Source organism: Crocodylus siamensis, chromosome 4 (assembly GCF_052110815.1).
Source record: "Crocodylus siamensis isolate JL-2025a chromosome 4, ASM5211081v1, whole genome shotgun sequence".
NCBI classification, from domain to species: domain Eukaryota; kingdom Metazoa; phylum Chordata; order Crocodylia; family Crocodylidae; genus Crocodylus; species Crocodylus siamensis.
In genome coordinates, this window is record NC_143398.1 from 8,817,501 (window position 1) to 8,831,890 (window position 14,390).

At 44.7% G+C, this 14,390-nt stretch overlaps 1 protein-coding gene across 1 annotated transcript in view; it reads right to left on the reverse strand.

Annotated features, from left to right (window-relative positions):
* Positions 1-14,390, reverse strand: part of SFMBT2 (Scm like with four mbt domains 2) — a 165,811-nt gene that overhangs the window by 81,445 nt on the left and 69,976 nt on the right. The window contains exons 5-6 of the mRNA XM_090041611.1: positions 12,046-12,134; positions 8,805-9,051 (exon numbers count right to left, since the gene is read on the reverse strand). Of these exons, the coding sequence (XP_089897737.1) occupies positions 8,805-9,051; positions 12,046-12,134 (336 nt within the window). The remainder of the gene's footprint in view (positions 1-8,804; positions 9,052-12,045; positions 12,135-14,390) is intronic.

The window sequence follows — 14,390 nt, forward strand, 5'->3', positions numbered from 1 at the left end:
CAAGAGTTGAGAAATGTACTTCATATCTTCATATCTTTTTTTTTCCTCCCCCTTGAAAAACACTGGGGTGTTTTTGGTTTGGTTTTGAAAAACCAGGTCCTTTCAGGCTTTCAGTCATCAAAACCTGATTTTTGGAGCTTTTGGCTTTTCAACTGAATTGAAAATATTTTGATAAAACCAGAAGTTTTCTCATCAACTTTCCCATTTTGCTGAAAAGATGCTTTTGTCAAAAAACACCCCCAAAAAATTGTGTTTAAACTTTTGGCGCAAGTACATTTGTCAGTATAAGAATCCAAGTTGCAATGGCAAGTCAAAAGCAAGCAGTTATGAATGCTGATCAGACTGAAGTACAGTTTTATGACAGTATCTTCATAGGGGATTCACATTGCTCTTAGTGAATATCCTTAAATAGATTTAATGTCATTAGTCATATTAGCAAATCCTTTTGTGATTCATTGCGGTAAAATGCCTATAAATCTTCTACTGTAGAAAACAATATAATGAGAAAGAACTTTGTATTGGATTTATTTCTGCCCTGCATAACATACTGTTACCCAAAGCAAGTTACTGGAGAACATTCATACCAAGGTCTTAAAGCTAAGAGATAAGATATATTGCAACAATTATTAAAATGGAAATGAACATTTAGCCAATAACAGGCAGAAATCCACATACAGAATAAACAGGATCTAATTCTATTGACATCAATGCAGTTGCATCCATTTACCCCATGGTGTATTTGGCCCAATTTGCATTTGAAATTCCATACTTCTAAAAAACCAAAAAAAACCAAAAAAAAAAAAACCAGCATGCATTTGCTCGCTGCCAAAGATTTATCACTGCATCTTACAATTCTGAGGGAGAAAAGAAAAAAAATAATAAGGAACTGGCAAGTGCTGCCTTCACCTAGCACTGAAGCGACAAGAAAATTTTATGCTCTGATCTCAACAGATTTAAGACCTTATCAAAATAGGATTTGCAGAATCACTCAGTGGAAGTGGAAGTATTTATACATCCACTATATCAAACTATGCTACTTCAGGCAGACATCAAGGATATGCATATGAATTTAAGCACACTTAAAACGGAAATGTTAACCTTTCAGGGCTGTATTTTTAATTCCTTGCCTGTCTGGTTTTTAATGTGATCTTGAGCCCCCATTTACAGGGCAAATTTGAGTCATGGTCTTTAAGCATCAAGTGGACCTTTTTCTGAAGCGGTCATTATTTTATGCACCTGTTACTGTGCTCACCCCAGTGTTTCTGGAATCGCTGCTTCTGCTCAAAGGCATGAATAAAAATCACCCACACCTACATCCTGGCCTGAATGCTCTCACTGTAGCTAAGCGGAAAATTCGCAGGAGTACAATTCATTCCCCTAGGGACAGGGTATTGCTTGGTCAAGAGGGACACTGGGCATGTCTACGTGCTCATTAATGCGCCATAATTATGGCGCATTAAAATTTAGTACCTGTAATGACAGCTGCTAACGTAATGCACCATAAATCGGCGCTGCTGTGCAATAGTGCACTTGAATGCTTTTTGCATGACAGTAATGCACATTAGACTAAATCTACTGCACGTTAGCGCAGGCTTTGCCCACTGTACTAATGGGCGGTGGAATTACTCTTCTGTGCATTAAGTGTCTCGCAGAGATGCACCCAATGTGGCTCAGATACAAGAGGGCATCCCCTGGCTATGAGAGAGAAGGGCACTGCAGCTGCCTGGGACCTGGTGCACCATATTTTCCTGGCTGGACGGTGTGCTGCAGGGGAACAGGACCAAGGCGCGCTCACTCCCTGCCCTACACCACCCATTCTGATGCAAATATGGCTGGAAGATGTAGCAAGCTGCAACCTTGATCCTGCACCAGCCAAGGGGAGCTCCAGGTTCCCCTGGTACCAGCCCCAGGCTGGCAAGGGGTACGGGGGGCCAGGCCTGGGCTCCAGGAAACAGAAGGCAACTGTCCCAGAGTGGGGGACAGCTTCCAGCCACGAGGTTTGGAGCAATGCCCTGTGGCCGAGTGATAGCAGCACCCTGAGCTCTCCCCTCACTTTGCTTGCCAAGGGGACAGGGGAGCTCTCTGTCTCTGATCCTGGCACTGCTCAGCTCCTGGCTCTCCCCAGAAGCTGCGAGCTGAGCAGCGCCAAGACCAGGGGGAGACGCAGCAGGCGGGGGACACTAAGCAGCACTGGGACTGGGAGGAGATGCATCTGCCCCCAGTCCTGGTGCTGCTTACCCTCTGCCCCCATGCATCTTCCCCTGGTCCAGGTGCTGCTCAGCTCCCGGCACCCCTCGGACACGAGTGGGGAGTGGGAGTCAACCGGGGCATGGGCTGAGCAAGCAGCAGCAGGGCTACGGAGATGGAGAAATTCTGTCCCCAGCCCAGTGCTGCAGGGACAAAGAGCTCCCCGATCCTGGCACTGCTCAGCTCCCAGCTTCTGGGGAGAGCTGAGAGCTGAACAGTGCTGGGACCAGTGACAGAGCGCTCCCCCGTCCCCTCACCAAGCCAAGCAAAGGGAGAGCTCAGGGCACTGCTGCCGCTCAGCCACAGGACATTGCCCCAAGCAAGTGCCACCAAGCTGGGCTGTGATCCTGAGCTCTGCACCAGAGCCATGGACAGCTCCCCCTACCACCCCCTGCTGCCTAGGTTGACCAGGAGCAAATTGCTCCCAGTCAGGGTCTACACATGCATTACTGCACAGTAGCTAATGCACTGTGAATCTAACACCTATATTTGTTGGTACTAGAAAATGGTGCATTAGCCTAATTTACTGCATCGAAAGTCCCATGCATGTGTAGATGGTGATGCTTTACTGCGCATTAGTCTAGAGGCAGATGGCAGTCTCTAACACAGGGCCGGGCAATTATTTCAGGTGGAGGGCCACTTGCTGAGTTTTGGCAAGCCATCAAGGGCTGCATGACAGGCAGCCAGGGGCACACAAATATTCATTTAAAAAAAATTTTTAGGGGCCCCGCAGGCCAGAGAGAATGGCCTGGCGGGCCACATTCAGCCCGCGGGCCGCATTTTGCCCACCCCTGCTCTAGCATGAACTAACAGAGAGGCTAGAGATCTCTTCTTTGGACTGGACATGGGACTCTGAGGGCATCACCAAACCTGGCCCCATCTCAGCCATCCCCCAGTACTCCTTCCCAGACATCTGTTTTCATTCCTTTTACTCAGCTTCAGGCTAAGATGAACCTTCCTTTCTCTCCTCAGACTGATCTCCCAAACGCAGCTGTCACTAGCCACTTCTGCATCCCATGGCCTTGTGGATGGAGGATTTCCTGCTTATAAGGATCGGCCCTCATAATACAGCTGCCTCCAAGAGCTGAGTATCTTCTTTACTGGGCTCAAAATTGGCACTCTTTCTTTTGGGGCTTAGACGTAACAATCAGAACAAGGCCCTCTGTATACCAGGCTGAGAACTCTTGCAGTTCAGCCACAGATCTCACCCTTTTTATTCAGCCCAGATCCTAGGGACATTTGATTTGGTGGGGGGGGGGGGGAACCCAAGTTTAATTTCTAGCTCCCCATAGACAAAAAACTAGATAAAAGTGGCTCCAAAAAGGCTTTATAATCAGGAAATGGAAACAACCCGATGATCGCTATATTTTTAAATCTCTTGAGGCCAGATTCTAGTCCTTCTATCAAGTGTCTGTGGATTTAGGTGCCTGCATACAATTCTCTTCCACCCTGGTCAAATCCTGAAAAGCCATTCATGCATCTACTTTTGTAATACACTGACACCCTTAACACCAAGTCACCAAAAAAAGTGAGGAGGAGGAGGAGTAGTCACGTACCTTTTGCATCAACTATTTTTCAGGGACTTCCACAGGGTAAAACAGAATCCCATTTGGGTATCTACTTCCATTTGTAATGGGGGGAACAGAATCTGACCCTGGATTTTTGACAACTCCTCCAAACACATGGGGTTAGCCAGGTGCAAACACCTCTTGTGGACTGCCAGGGTTAGATACCCAGCTGTCGTGTTGGAGCTACCCCATTCACACCAGCTAAAGGATCCAACACAAACTATTTCCCTGCACTCTTACTGTGTTTTATATTTACTAATGCCCTGAAAGGCTTCCTGTTCCCTACAGTGACTGCAATGGAGTTGTAGGAGATAGCCAACACAGGGCGGCTGGTGTTCCTTGCACTAACACTGGGTGAAAATTGGTTGCAATTTTTTTTTTGCATATAGTCAACAACTCGCGGAAGATAAAGATGCATCTAATGGTTTCAATAACTGGAGAGCAATATTATGTACGCGTTCTGTTAGACCGAGACAGCCGAGTTACGTTGGCAAGTTTATAGACACTAAATCGCATGGTTAAAGGAGCATAACACATTTTCTTTAAGAGAGAGTGTTGTAGGTAATTGAACAAAGAGGACTGTGACAATTTGTATTCAGGGTAATAAGAAATAAGCAATTAAAATCACTGTCAATTCATCTTTAACTAGGATGTCATACAAACCGAGGCAATCTCACCTCATCTAAACACTGGGCTCCAGATCCCCAACTGTGCAATGATTTATATCAGCTGGTGACCCGACATATTGGTACAGGTGGACCCCCCCCCCCCCCCCCAAATACATCCACTGTATATCAGGTTAAAAGGCTTAAGCAGTGTACAGGGGTGCTAGAAGCCCTGGTTCCAGGTCTGCAAGGACAGCCAGGGCCAGAAGTGTGACCACCATGAGGACCTTTGCAAACCCCGGCATGGAAGCGATGCAGACTAAGGTTGAAGGTAGGCTTGCTGCCCGTGGCGCTGCACCAATTCTGGGCCACAGGGCACTATCAAAGGGGTGTAAAGATCACCTGCAGGGATCTTCGCCCACCTGCCTCTAGGATGTGAGCTATATCCTCAGCTCCATGAGAAACAGCACAGACTTTCCCCAGTGGGAAACACGTATAAAACAAAGTTAAACCCAGACCAGCAGGATCTGGGTTAATGTTCAGCATAGGGGGAAAAATATAGCATAGTCGCACAAGAAATAAAGTCTATGGTGCATTCCTTTTTGAAAGATCAAGAAAGCAGACCATAAGGCACCATAAGGACCAGCAGAAAGTGCCTGTGATGGAACAATGTCATCTTACATTACCTGAGGGGCTTGCAGAGATGACCCCGATATTTTGCTGCCCTGGGACAGGGGGCTAGAGGTTGCTGAACAGCAGGCTGCCCATCTAGGGGCCCTGTTCATAGATTTCATAAGTTTTCATAGACGTTAGGGCTGGAAGGGACTTTGAAGATCAAGTCCAGCCCCCTGCCCCAGGGGCAGGAAGTCAGCTAGGCTCAAAGGATCCCAGCAAGATAAACAGGCAAGCATTTCTTGAATGAGTCCAGAGTAGGTGCCTGCACCACTTCTGGAGGGAGTCTATTCCAGGTCTTGGGGACTCAGACTGTAAAGAAATTTTTTCTTATGTCCAGCCTAAAATGGTCTTGTAGGAGTTTATGACCATTGGTCCTTGTTATCCCTTGGGGCACTCTGGTGAACAGACGTTCCCCCAAACCTGATGCACATCCCTCATGCACTTATAAGCAGCCACCAGGTCCTGCCTGAGCCTGCGGTTTTTCAGCCTGAAGAGTCCCATGGCTCGCAGCCTCTCTTCATAAGGCCCGTTTTCTTGCCCTCTGATCGCGTGCGTGGCTCTCCTCTGGACTCTCCCAAGCTTCTCAACATCCTTCTTGAACTGCAGAGCCCAAAACTGGACACAGTACTCCAGCTGCGGCCTCACCAAGGCCGAGTACAGTGGGAGGATGACATCCTGAGATTTACTTGAGAAGCATCTGTAGATGCAAGCCAGGGTTTTGTTTGCTTTACCAGCTGCAACATCGCACTGATGGCTCACACTCATCTTGTGGTCAATCATGACCCCCAAGTCTCTTTCAGCCGTGGTGCTAGCAAGCATAGCACTGCCGAGCCTATAAGTATGCTGCAGGGGTTTTTCTGCCCCCCGAGGTTGAGCACCTTACATTTATCTGTATTGACTGTCATCAGGTTTGTGTCAACCCACTTAGTAAGTTTATCCAAGTCAGCCTGGATCACTAGCCTGTCCTCAGGTGTGGACGCTATGCCCCAAAGTTTAGTGTCATCAGCGAACTTGGCCAGTGCGCTTCTGACACCCGTGTCCACATCGTTGATAAAGATGTTGAAGAGAACCGGTCCAAGGACAGAGCCTTGGGGGACGTAACTGGTTGCAAAGCGCCATGATGATTCGCTGCCATCAACCAGTAGCCCCCGGGTCTGACCTTGGAGCCAATTTCCTAGCCAAGGCAGCAGCTGGCCAATTTTGAATCATCCCATTCACCCACCCCTACTTACACTCCCAGGGTCTATTACTCAGGGGCCAGACCCTGTGAGGAGATGCAACTGCTTGGGATTTTGGAGGGTCAGGCCCAAAACAGGATAAATACACACTGGTCTTCTAAGGTACTCAGAGCTTCTGGACATGAGGCCAGATCCTATTCCATCTATTTGGCATGCGAGTGGCCTCAGGTGCCTAAGCAGGATCCTATTCCACCCTGTTTGAGTCCCTGAAAGAAGAGTTGGTGCAATTGGTGAGTCCTCCTCCTCCTTGGGGCTTTTTTACGACTCAGTCTTAAGGGTAAGATGATGGCATGGTACACAACCAGGTGCATTAACTGATTTCCAAGGATTTGAGCAGGGTAGAACAGGAGCACATTTGAGCATGTAAGTTTATTTAGATGCCTAATACCTAGAGCAGCATCTGGCCATTTTTTGTAGCCCTATTATTTCTGTATTCCAGTTGTCACCTTGCTGAACAAGAAGTTAGGACACTACTGCAGGATGCACTAACAACCAAATTCAATTTGTGGCCTCTTCCATTTTCATTTCTTGGGTTAACAACATCCATGCAGCAGCAGCACAGTGATTCTCATGCATTTTGTAACATATGACTTTGCCAGTGAACACCATACCATACAGCCAGCGGATTTCACTGTGCATGAAGGGGAGCAGTTGCATCCCCAGTGGTGAAGCCAAAAAGAGAAAATGAGATATCTAAGGGCTGTGCAAGTCTGAGACTTAGAAAGCCTTGGCCTTCAATTGCTGTTGGGCTTGTCTGTGGAGCAGGGAGAGCGACAGCTGGGGATGCAGGTAGGGAGAATGAAGGGACAAGCATAGGGATTAGGAGGGGATTAATTAGGAAGAGGTGGGGCAGGTTGGTAGAGTAGCTGACCTGTCTCACAGGCCTGAGGAGCTTCAGCCTTGCAGGGGACTCCTGCCAAAAGCCACCACCAGCTGTCCAGTACTAAATGGAGACCCAAGAGAGTCACCAGCTGGAGACCCCAGAGTCTCCAGAGTCAATGGAAAAGTTCAGGTGAAGTGACCTGCTCATGCTGACACAGGGAAAGCTAAGACACCACACGGTTCCTACACCAAGGTCCATGCTTTGGCTAAGAAACCATCTGCACTCGTCCAAGAGAAATTTGCCTGTTTGTGGGTTCAGTACAAGCCCTTGCTCGAGTCAAGACAAGTATCCTGATTGAAGGAGTCAAGCTGCAAGGCAAGCAGCAGGCTGCTTCAATCAAGGGCGGAAGCAATTACAGTGCAAAGTGCTCCGATTCTGCATCCTCGCAACCGTGCGGTGGGCTGATTTTCACTTCAAGTTGTCAGAGCCAAGTGAGTCCCTGCCGTTTTGCAGGATGAGGGGAGCAAATAAATGCACCTCAAATAAACGGGGGGAAAGGCCTGCAAGGGGAACAATATTCTCCTAATCCAGCCCAACTCTTCCAGGAAAAGTCATCCCTCAGGCATATGCCCCAGGGTGATATTGGTCCTGTTGTCATATAGACATATAAGCATTTGTTTAGAAAATGCCCTTCAGGGGAATACAGGCTACAGCCTTGGTCCTTCACCTCTAAAACATCAAATGTTTGCCCTCTGCCCAGCTTCAACGGCGTTATTTCCGCTGGCATGTGCCAAAAGGTGTCTCTCTCATGGGATTTTTCATTATTATTTGAATTACACTAACTCAAACTCCAGTTCAGGACCAGGACCCCACTGTGCCGGGAACTGCATGAACATAGCAAGGGCTTTCTTATCCAAGGGCAGTCAGCAAATTTAATCCAAGTCAAGAAAAAAAAAAAATAGAAAGTAGATTAGTGAGGCTGAATGAAAAATGTGTGTAGCTACTCTTGTTCAAAATCAAAGGAGCCTTAATTCATTTTAGCTTCATTTACTTTCAAGTGAAGTTAAGCTAAACCGAATTCATTTCCAATTAAGAGTATCCCGTCAGCTTAATGCACTTCTCAGTGAAATTACATTAAACCAAATTAAGTCCCTTTCCATTCTAAATGAGAGGGTCCACACACAGGTTTCATGCAGTCCAGTTTAACTAACCATTTTATATTTGCCACTTTGACTTAATTTGGATTAACTTTCAGTCATATTCCTGCGTAGGCAACCTAAAATCATCGCTACTGCTCTACTGAGTGTGCAGTCCAAGTAGCCAATTCACACAAAGCATGCACCATCACATCTAGGAATTACAGATCAGGAGTGTTTTACCCACGGTCACACAGAAAAAAAAAAATCTATGGCAGAGCCGGTTTCTCAAGTCAGAGTTACAGCATTGTAATACAAGAGCATCCTTACTCTTTTAGTACATAGTGAATCCGTCCATACTAAATACATTTCTATTAAGTAACTCCTTGTCAAAAAAGAAGAGAAAGAGAAATGATGAGCCAGCAGATACAATCATCAGAGCCACTGAATTCCCAATAAACACAGACTTAAGTGCAACTAGTGAGATCAAATTTGCAAACAAGCTGGTTTACCTGTAGGTGGGTCCATTCTGTATTTATTCTCTTGACACCAACCGACTGGTCGAAGTCTGTAATCCAAGTAAAACAACCACTGGTCATAGGATTCAGTCTCCTCCAATCCCACATAGCGAAGGCGTAATCTTCCTCCAACATTTTCAACCACACTAACTATCCAGTACTGAAAGGGGTTCTGGGTATCCTGCAGCTCTATTAAGGAATCAACTGTAATGAGGTCTACAGGGTTTTTTCCTCGCAGAGGCTGTTTAAATAGAAGCAAAACTCCTTATTTTAAACTTTATTTGAAGACTTCTCAAGGAAACAGATGACAGCAGAAGATTATTTTTGTTTTTCACACCACCATCCTAGCTATCAGCAAACAGTCTGCTCTCCTTTCTATTTTACCCAGCGTCTTCCAAGTTCAAAGGCAGAAGTAAACAGAAAAACAACAGTTGTATTAATTTCTCAACCAACACCAAAAAGAGAGAGAGAGAGAGAGAGAGAGAAAGGCTGGTCCATCTTGGAGGTTTCTCAAGAATTCATATCTTAGCGCCATATCACACCAAAGGATCCCACCCTAACCTCATACCAACTCCAGCCCAAATTTTGGGACATACATGCAATCATAGATCCAAAGCCCACTGAAATCAAAGGAAGACTCCTGTTGACTTCAGTGTGCTTCACTAACACACAAAGCATTTGCTGGATTACAGCTGATTGCATAAATTAAGTAACCAGGAAGACCCAATGAACTCAGTTACTTGTGTCCTTAGGTCCTGATCCTGCAGACACATACACACGTGCTTAACTTTACCACCACGGTATGGCCAATCCTGAGCCTTCAAAAAACTGAGTCATGCTCCAAAATTCACAAGATGGATATATTTTAGATTCTTTTTATATAAGCCTCTTCACATATGCAGGCTTTTCTTTGCAATCACCAAGGCCAAAGCCCTCCTTTTTAAAAAAAAATGAAATTCTTGTGCTAACATTTAACTCCAGGAGCTGGAGCTTTTTGAGAAAGACGCAAAAAAAAAAAATCACAAAATTCTAAATATATCATGAGAGTGGAGACACCGCGACAGTAAAATGTCCAAATTGCTCAAAGCAATACACTTAAGTGCATACAAAATGTTTGAAAGATCAGGACCTAAGTTTTCATTATTTGTGAGCATACTGAGTCTTGTCAAAAAAACACAAAACAGACAGTAAAACTCAATAGCTTTCTAGGGATTTTAAAAAGAGATATTCTGTATATATGAGAAAGAGTCTTGAATGGTTCTTCCTTTGGCTGGTAGGAGGGGAAAAAGGAGAAAAAGAAAAACATTATTTTAAAAAGAAAAAAACTGTCCTGATTTGATTTTAATTCAATGTCAACATTTTGAATTATTTCCAAAGTGTCTGACCAGCACTATAGTTGGTTGAAAAATGGGGGGGAATTTCTCTTTTATTTTCAATTTTTAAAAATAATGTAGAAATTTCAGAGCATATAAAAAATTTAACCAGCTCTATGATGAGTTGATACATCTCAGTACAAAACACTTTGCTTATAATCTCTGCTATTTTCTTATCGCATTTATTAAATGTAACCGTACAACATTTTAAAATATTTTGTCATGGTAAAATGTGATTTCTAAATATAACAACAATGCAGCAACCTGATGTAATGCGATTTTTTTCCCATACCACAATCCTTTAGTGCAATAAAACATTCTTTAATATCAAAGGATATAGTAGCAGCATAATGACTTAATTTATTATAATACATCCCTGGCCATTATAAAGCTAATATTGCTTCTGATTTGCGCACTAGTTGCTAAACCAATCGGTCGTCACTTACCCCTGAGAGCAGAATAGCTAAAATTAATATGTGGGTTATATTAAGTATTAATATTGAAAATAAAGCCAGAACTTTTATGAATAGCTACAGTACAGAAAATCATCATTGCATATTGATTTAACACTGTAACAATGGTCTGCAGTGCTGATGAACAGTAATTCTATTTAGTAGAGGTTGCAAACACTGCATAATATGTACTGTCATATACATACTGCACCGAACAGAGCATAATTAACACAAGATTGCAAATAGATGCTCTCTATGCTGCTGTTTCTTCCCTCTGTATTTCCACCGCACTTGCCTGCCTGTCCCCTCTGCCTACACAAAGATGGAAGGGTTGAATCAACTAGTAGTACTGGGGCTTATTCTAATCCCATTTATACTCATCTGGAGTTACAGTCTCCAAGGCAGGAGTCAAACACTCAAGCTTTTTTCACATTCTAGCCAGGAGTGGGGAGGAACACGATCACATATATTTTTTTTGAGTGTGCAGCATTTTTGGTCCTGTGGAGTGAAGAACCTCAACTATATTCTACTGAGTCAACCTCTATGCCTAGCTAGCGAAGTGCTCACACATTAAATCCTGCAAGTATCTGACCTGCATGAGCAGACGGGAACAAAATAATCCAAGAGAGAAATGTCGAGATGCATGTATATTCCAGAGGTAGGCAAATATTTATGCAAAGATGAGCCACATGCTTCCTTTAACTCTGCTTCCCTACCTCATCAGGGTTATTCCTTACCGACCTGAGCCTCAGGCAGCCCTGCAGCGTGGATTTTATGTACCTCCCCTGATGGCCACCTCTTTTTCCCCTTCTAGAGGAGCCCTGACGGAGAAGTTGCTGATTTCATAGTTTCAAGATGAAACGGTGAAAGGGCCCAAGACTGACCTAAACGGATCTGTGGGTGAGGCTCCTCATGAACATGATCTGGGATCTGACTCTATCATTGATGCTGAAACTGGGTAAGGTTGGCATGGTAGGGTTCCCTGCACGTAGTGCCGAGCTCAACAACAAGACCAGACAGCTTGGTTGTCTTCATATGTCCCCAACTTCTCACCTGCCCAAAAGGTAGAGTGTTTCCCTACTACTCATAGGGCACTCAGGCACCCAAAGAGTCAAAGCCTATTGCCAGCTGACCATCCTGAATAAAGGGACTTTGTTTTCTGTGACTTCAGTGCTTTCTGTTGCCCCCTCCTAAAAAAAAAATTCACTTAAATTTCCTCCTACTTGGTTAGAGCTCATGTTCATTGAACTCCATGGAAGTACTACTTTGATCGGGGCAGGCACTGGGTCAGGCCTGTAAGGGATAAACAGACACTGCATGCACAAAGCCCTGTGTTTTTAAAGGTCAAACACTGCTCGGGCATAAATATCATGACACATGATCAGATATAAATTGCAATCTAATACATACGCCTTCCAGCAAGTTTGCAGGTGCCGTTCGGGAGCCTGTCAAATCATGTATAAGGAATTCCGTCCAGTCCACATACTTCTCCTTGATTGCTGGGGGGGAGGGGGAGAGAAGAGAAATACTTAGTGCTGCAAATTGAAATCAACTGCCACGTATATTAGAGAGAGAGAATAGAACGGGCATGGCCGCAGGCTTTTCAGCTTTGTGTTTTTCCTATGTGCCAGAGAAAATACAGCCAAAGGTGTAAAGAAATCCTCCTTTGTCTGCCTCACCTCTACTGGGGCAGCCCAGCCCCTTCTATTTTTTCCACACTGCCTGGTCTCAACCTGGTCACCTAGGGGACTGGGCTGTAAAAATTCCTACGGGAGGGGAGAGCTCACTCTTTCCTTTGTCCTGGAGCAGGCATTTTGGAGAAGGGGACAGCAGTCATTTTGGGGCACAGAAACAAGCAGGAGCCTCCAGAGCTCTTTCAGTCTCTGGATGAACATGTGAGTAACTTACCTGAAATTTAGTCGGTAGATTAGGGTTATGTAACTTTAGCTGCGAATCAAAAGGGCCATCAAGCCCACTCTGTTTTGCTCAAGGCCTTTTTCTTTTAATATTTCTCTGTCCTGTACCCCTCCCCCATCCTCTCTCTGATTAATAAAAAGGCTATCTTGCTCAGCACACCTAGCTGTGTATGCCTGGGTAGAGAGGGGTCAGATGGCATTTCACTCCTAGCAGTGCTCAGCAGTTTATTAATTACAAATTAATTCAGTCCTACCTAAGAATATACTGGAAGGCTTCAGGCTACAAGGAGCACCCAGAAATACTTCCAGGCAAAGCACCCAAGGCTGGCTGGGTCTCTGTACCCCAGGCTGCAGAAAGCCCTAACCGAGACCAGTACCCAGGTGGTAGCAGTATTACCCCAGGGTTGCGGAAGGTCTCCAGGAAGTGGGAAAGCTGCCTTGGGGAGACTACCAAAGCATGGTTTTGGGCCAGGCACAGTGAGGTGGGTAGCTCAACGTAGTAGCACCCCCTACTGTCTCGTCACAAACAGTTTAAAGTTTTAGATGCAACACATGCACGCACACACACCCCCTCTCCAAATCCTCAGGTAGATATAAATCAGTGAAAGTCAGTGAAATCAGTTACACTGATTCACATCAGCTGAAAATGATAACGACTTAATCATCCCAACTGTTTTTTTTTTTTTTGCAACCGTATGTGCAACCACACACTTCCTACTACCTCACAGGCTCGTGTTTAGCTTAACAGCTATTTCTACACATTTCGTAAATGATCAGAGAGAAGAAAAGGCACAGTCACATCTGTCTGGCAGGCCAATAAATGTGCAAACTCCCTGACATTTAGAAAAACTAAGAACCAAACTCCCCAAGTTCTGTTCTGTTTCACAAAGTCTGATGCACTCTTTTGGAGAGAAACGCCACAAATCTGTATTTCCTTAGGATTCAACATTAACATATAAGCTTTAAGCCAGAATTTACATTGCTACCTCTGGGATTTAAATGTCCAAATTCCTTTTAAAATGTGTGGAAATTGAGTACCAAAATCCCTTAAACAATTTGGAAAAAAAACTGGATTCAGCTTCAGAGAATATAAAAGGCCCCCTGTAATTTGTCTTGTGTATCTGCAAGTAAGGAAGTCAGAGGATGAAATCTAATTTTACCTCCTACAAATAGGAGTTACAGAGATCAGACTTCTTCCAGCTCCAGCTTAACTCTGGTGGTGTTAAAGAACAGGTTGATAAACAAAAGGCATAGCTCCAAGTATAGCAACATTAGCAAACTTTAAGAAAAAACTTTAACCGACTAAAAATTGGAAGCTTTGCTCAGAAAAAGCCCTTGAAAATATACTGAAATCTGTTCACCTGTTCTAAAAATACTGGATCATATTCTTCATCAATATTGCAAGGCATGGCTCTAGTTATATCCATGAAGCTACACCATCTTACACCACTGGAGGATTTGACCCAAAGCTGTCAAATCCTTTGTCTGCACTTTGAGAAGCTTTTGGGTTAGCCCCAAAAGAACCTTCCCTTTCAGCTGCTTGCAAATCACTTCCTAATGCTCTGCACTTCAGCATCGCATTTGCCATTTGGTGCTTTCTAAGCACTTTGGAAGCCTTAGTGAATTAACCTCTAGCAGCACTTGGGGAAGGTAGGCAGGAGGAAGAAACCCAGGCATACACACCTGTTACATGCCAGATTTTCTAAAGGTGCATCTGCCCTTTAGGACATGGGATATACACAACTGCTGCCTACACTTAATGCCTGCAAAAGCAGTGGTGGGTGAAATTTTGAGTCCTTGCCCCTCTAACAGGCAGATTTACATTTACAGCCAGGCACC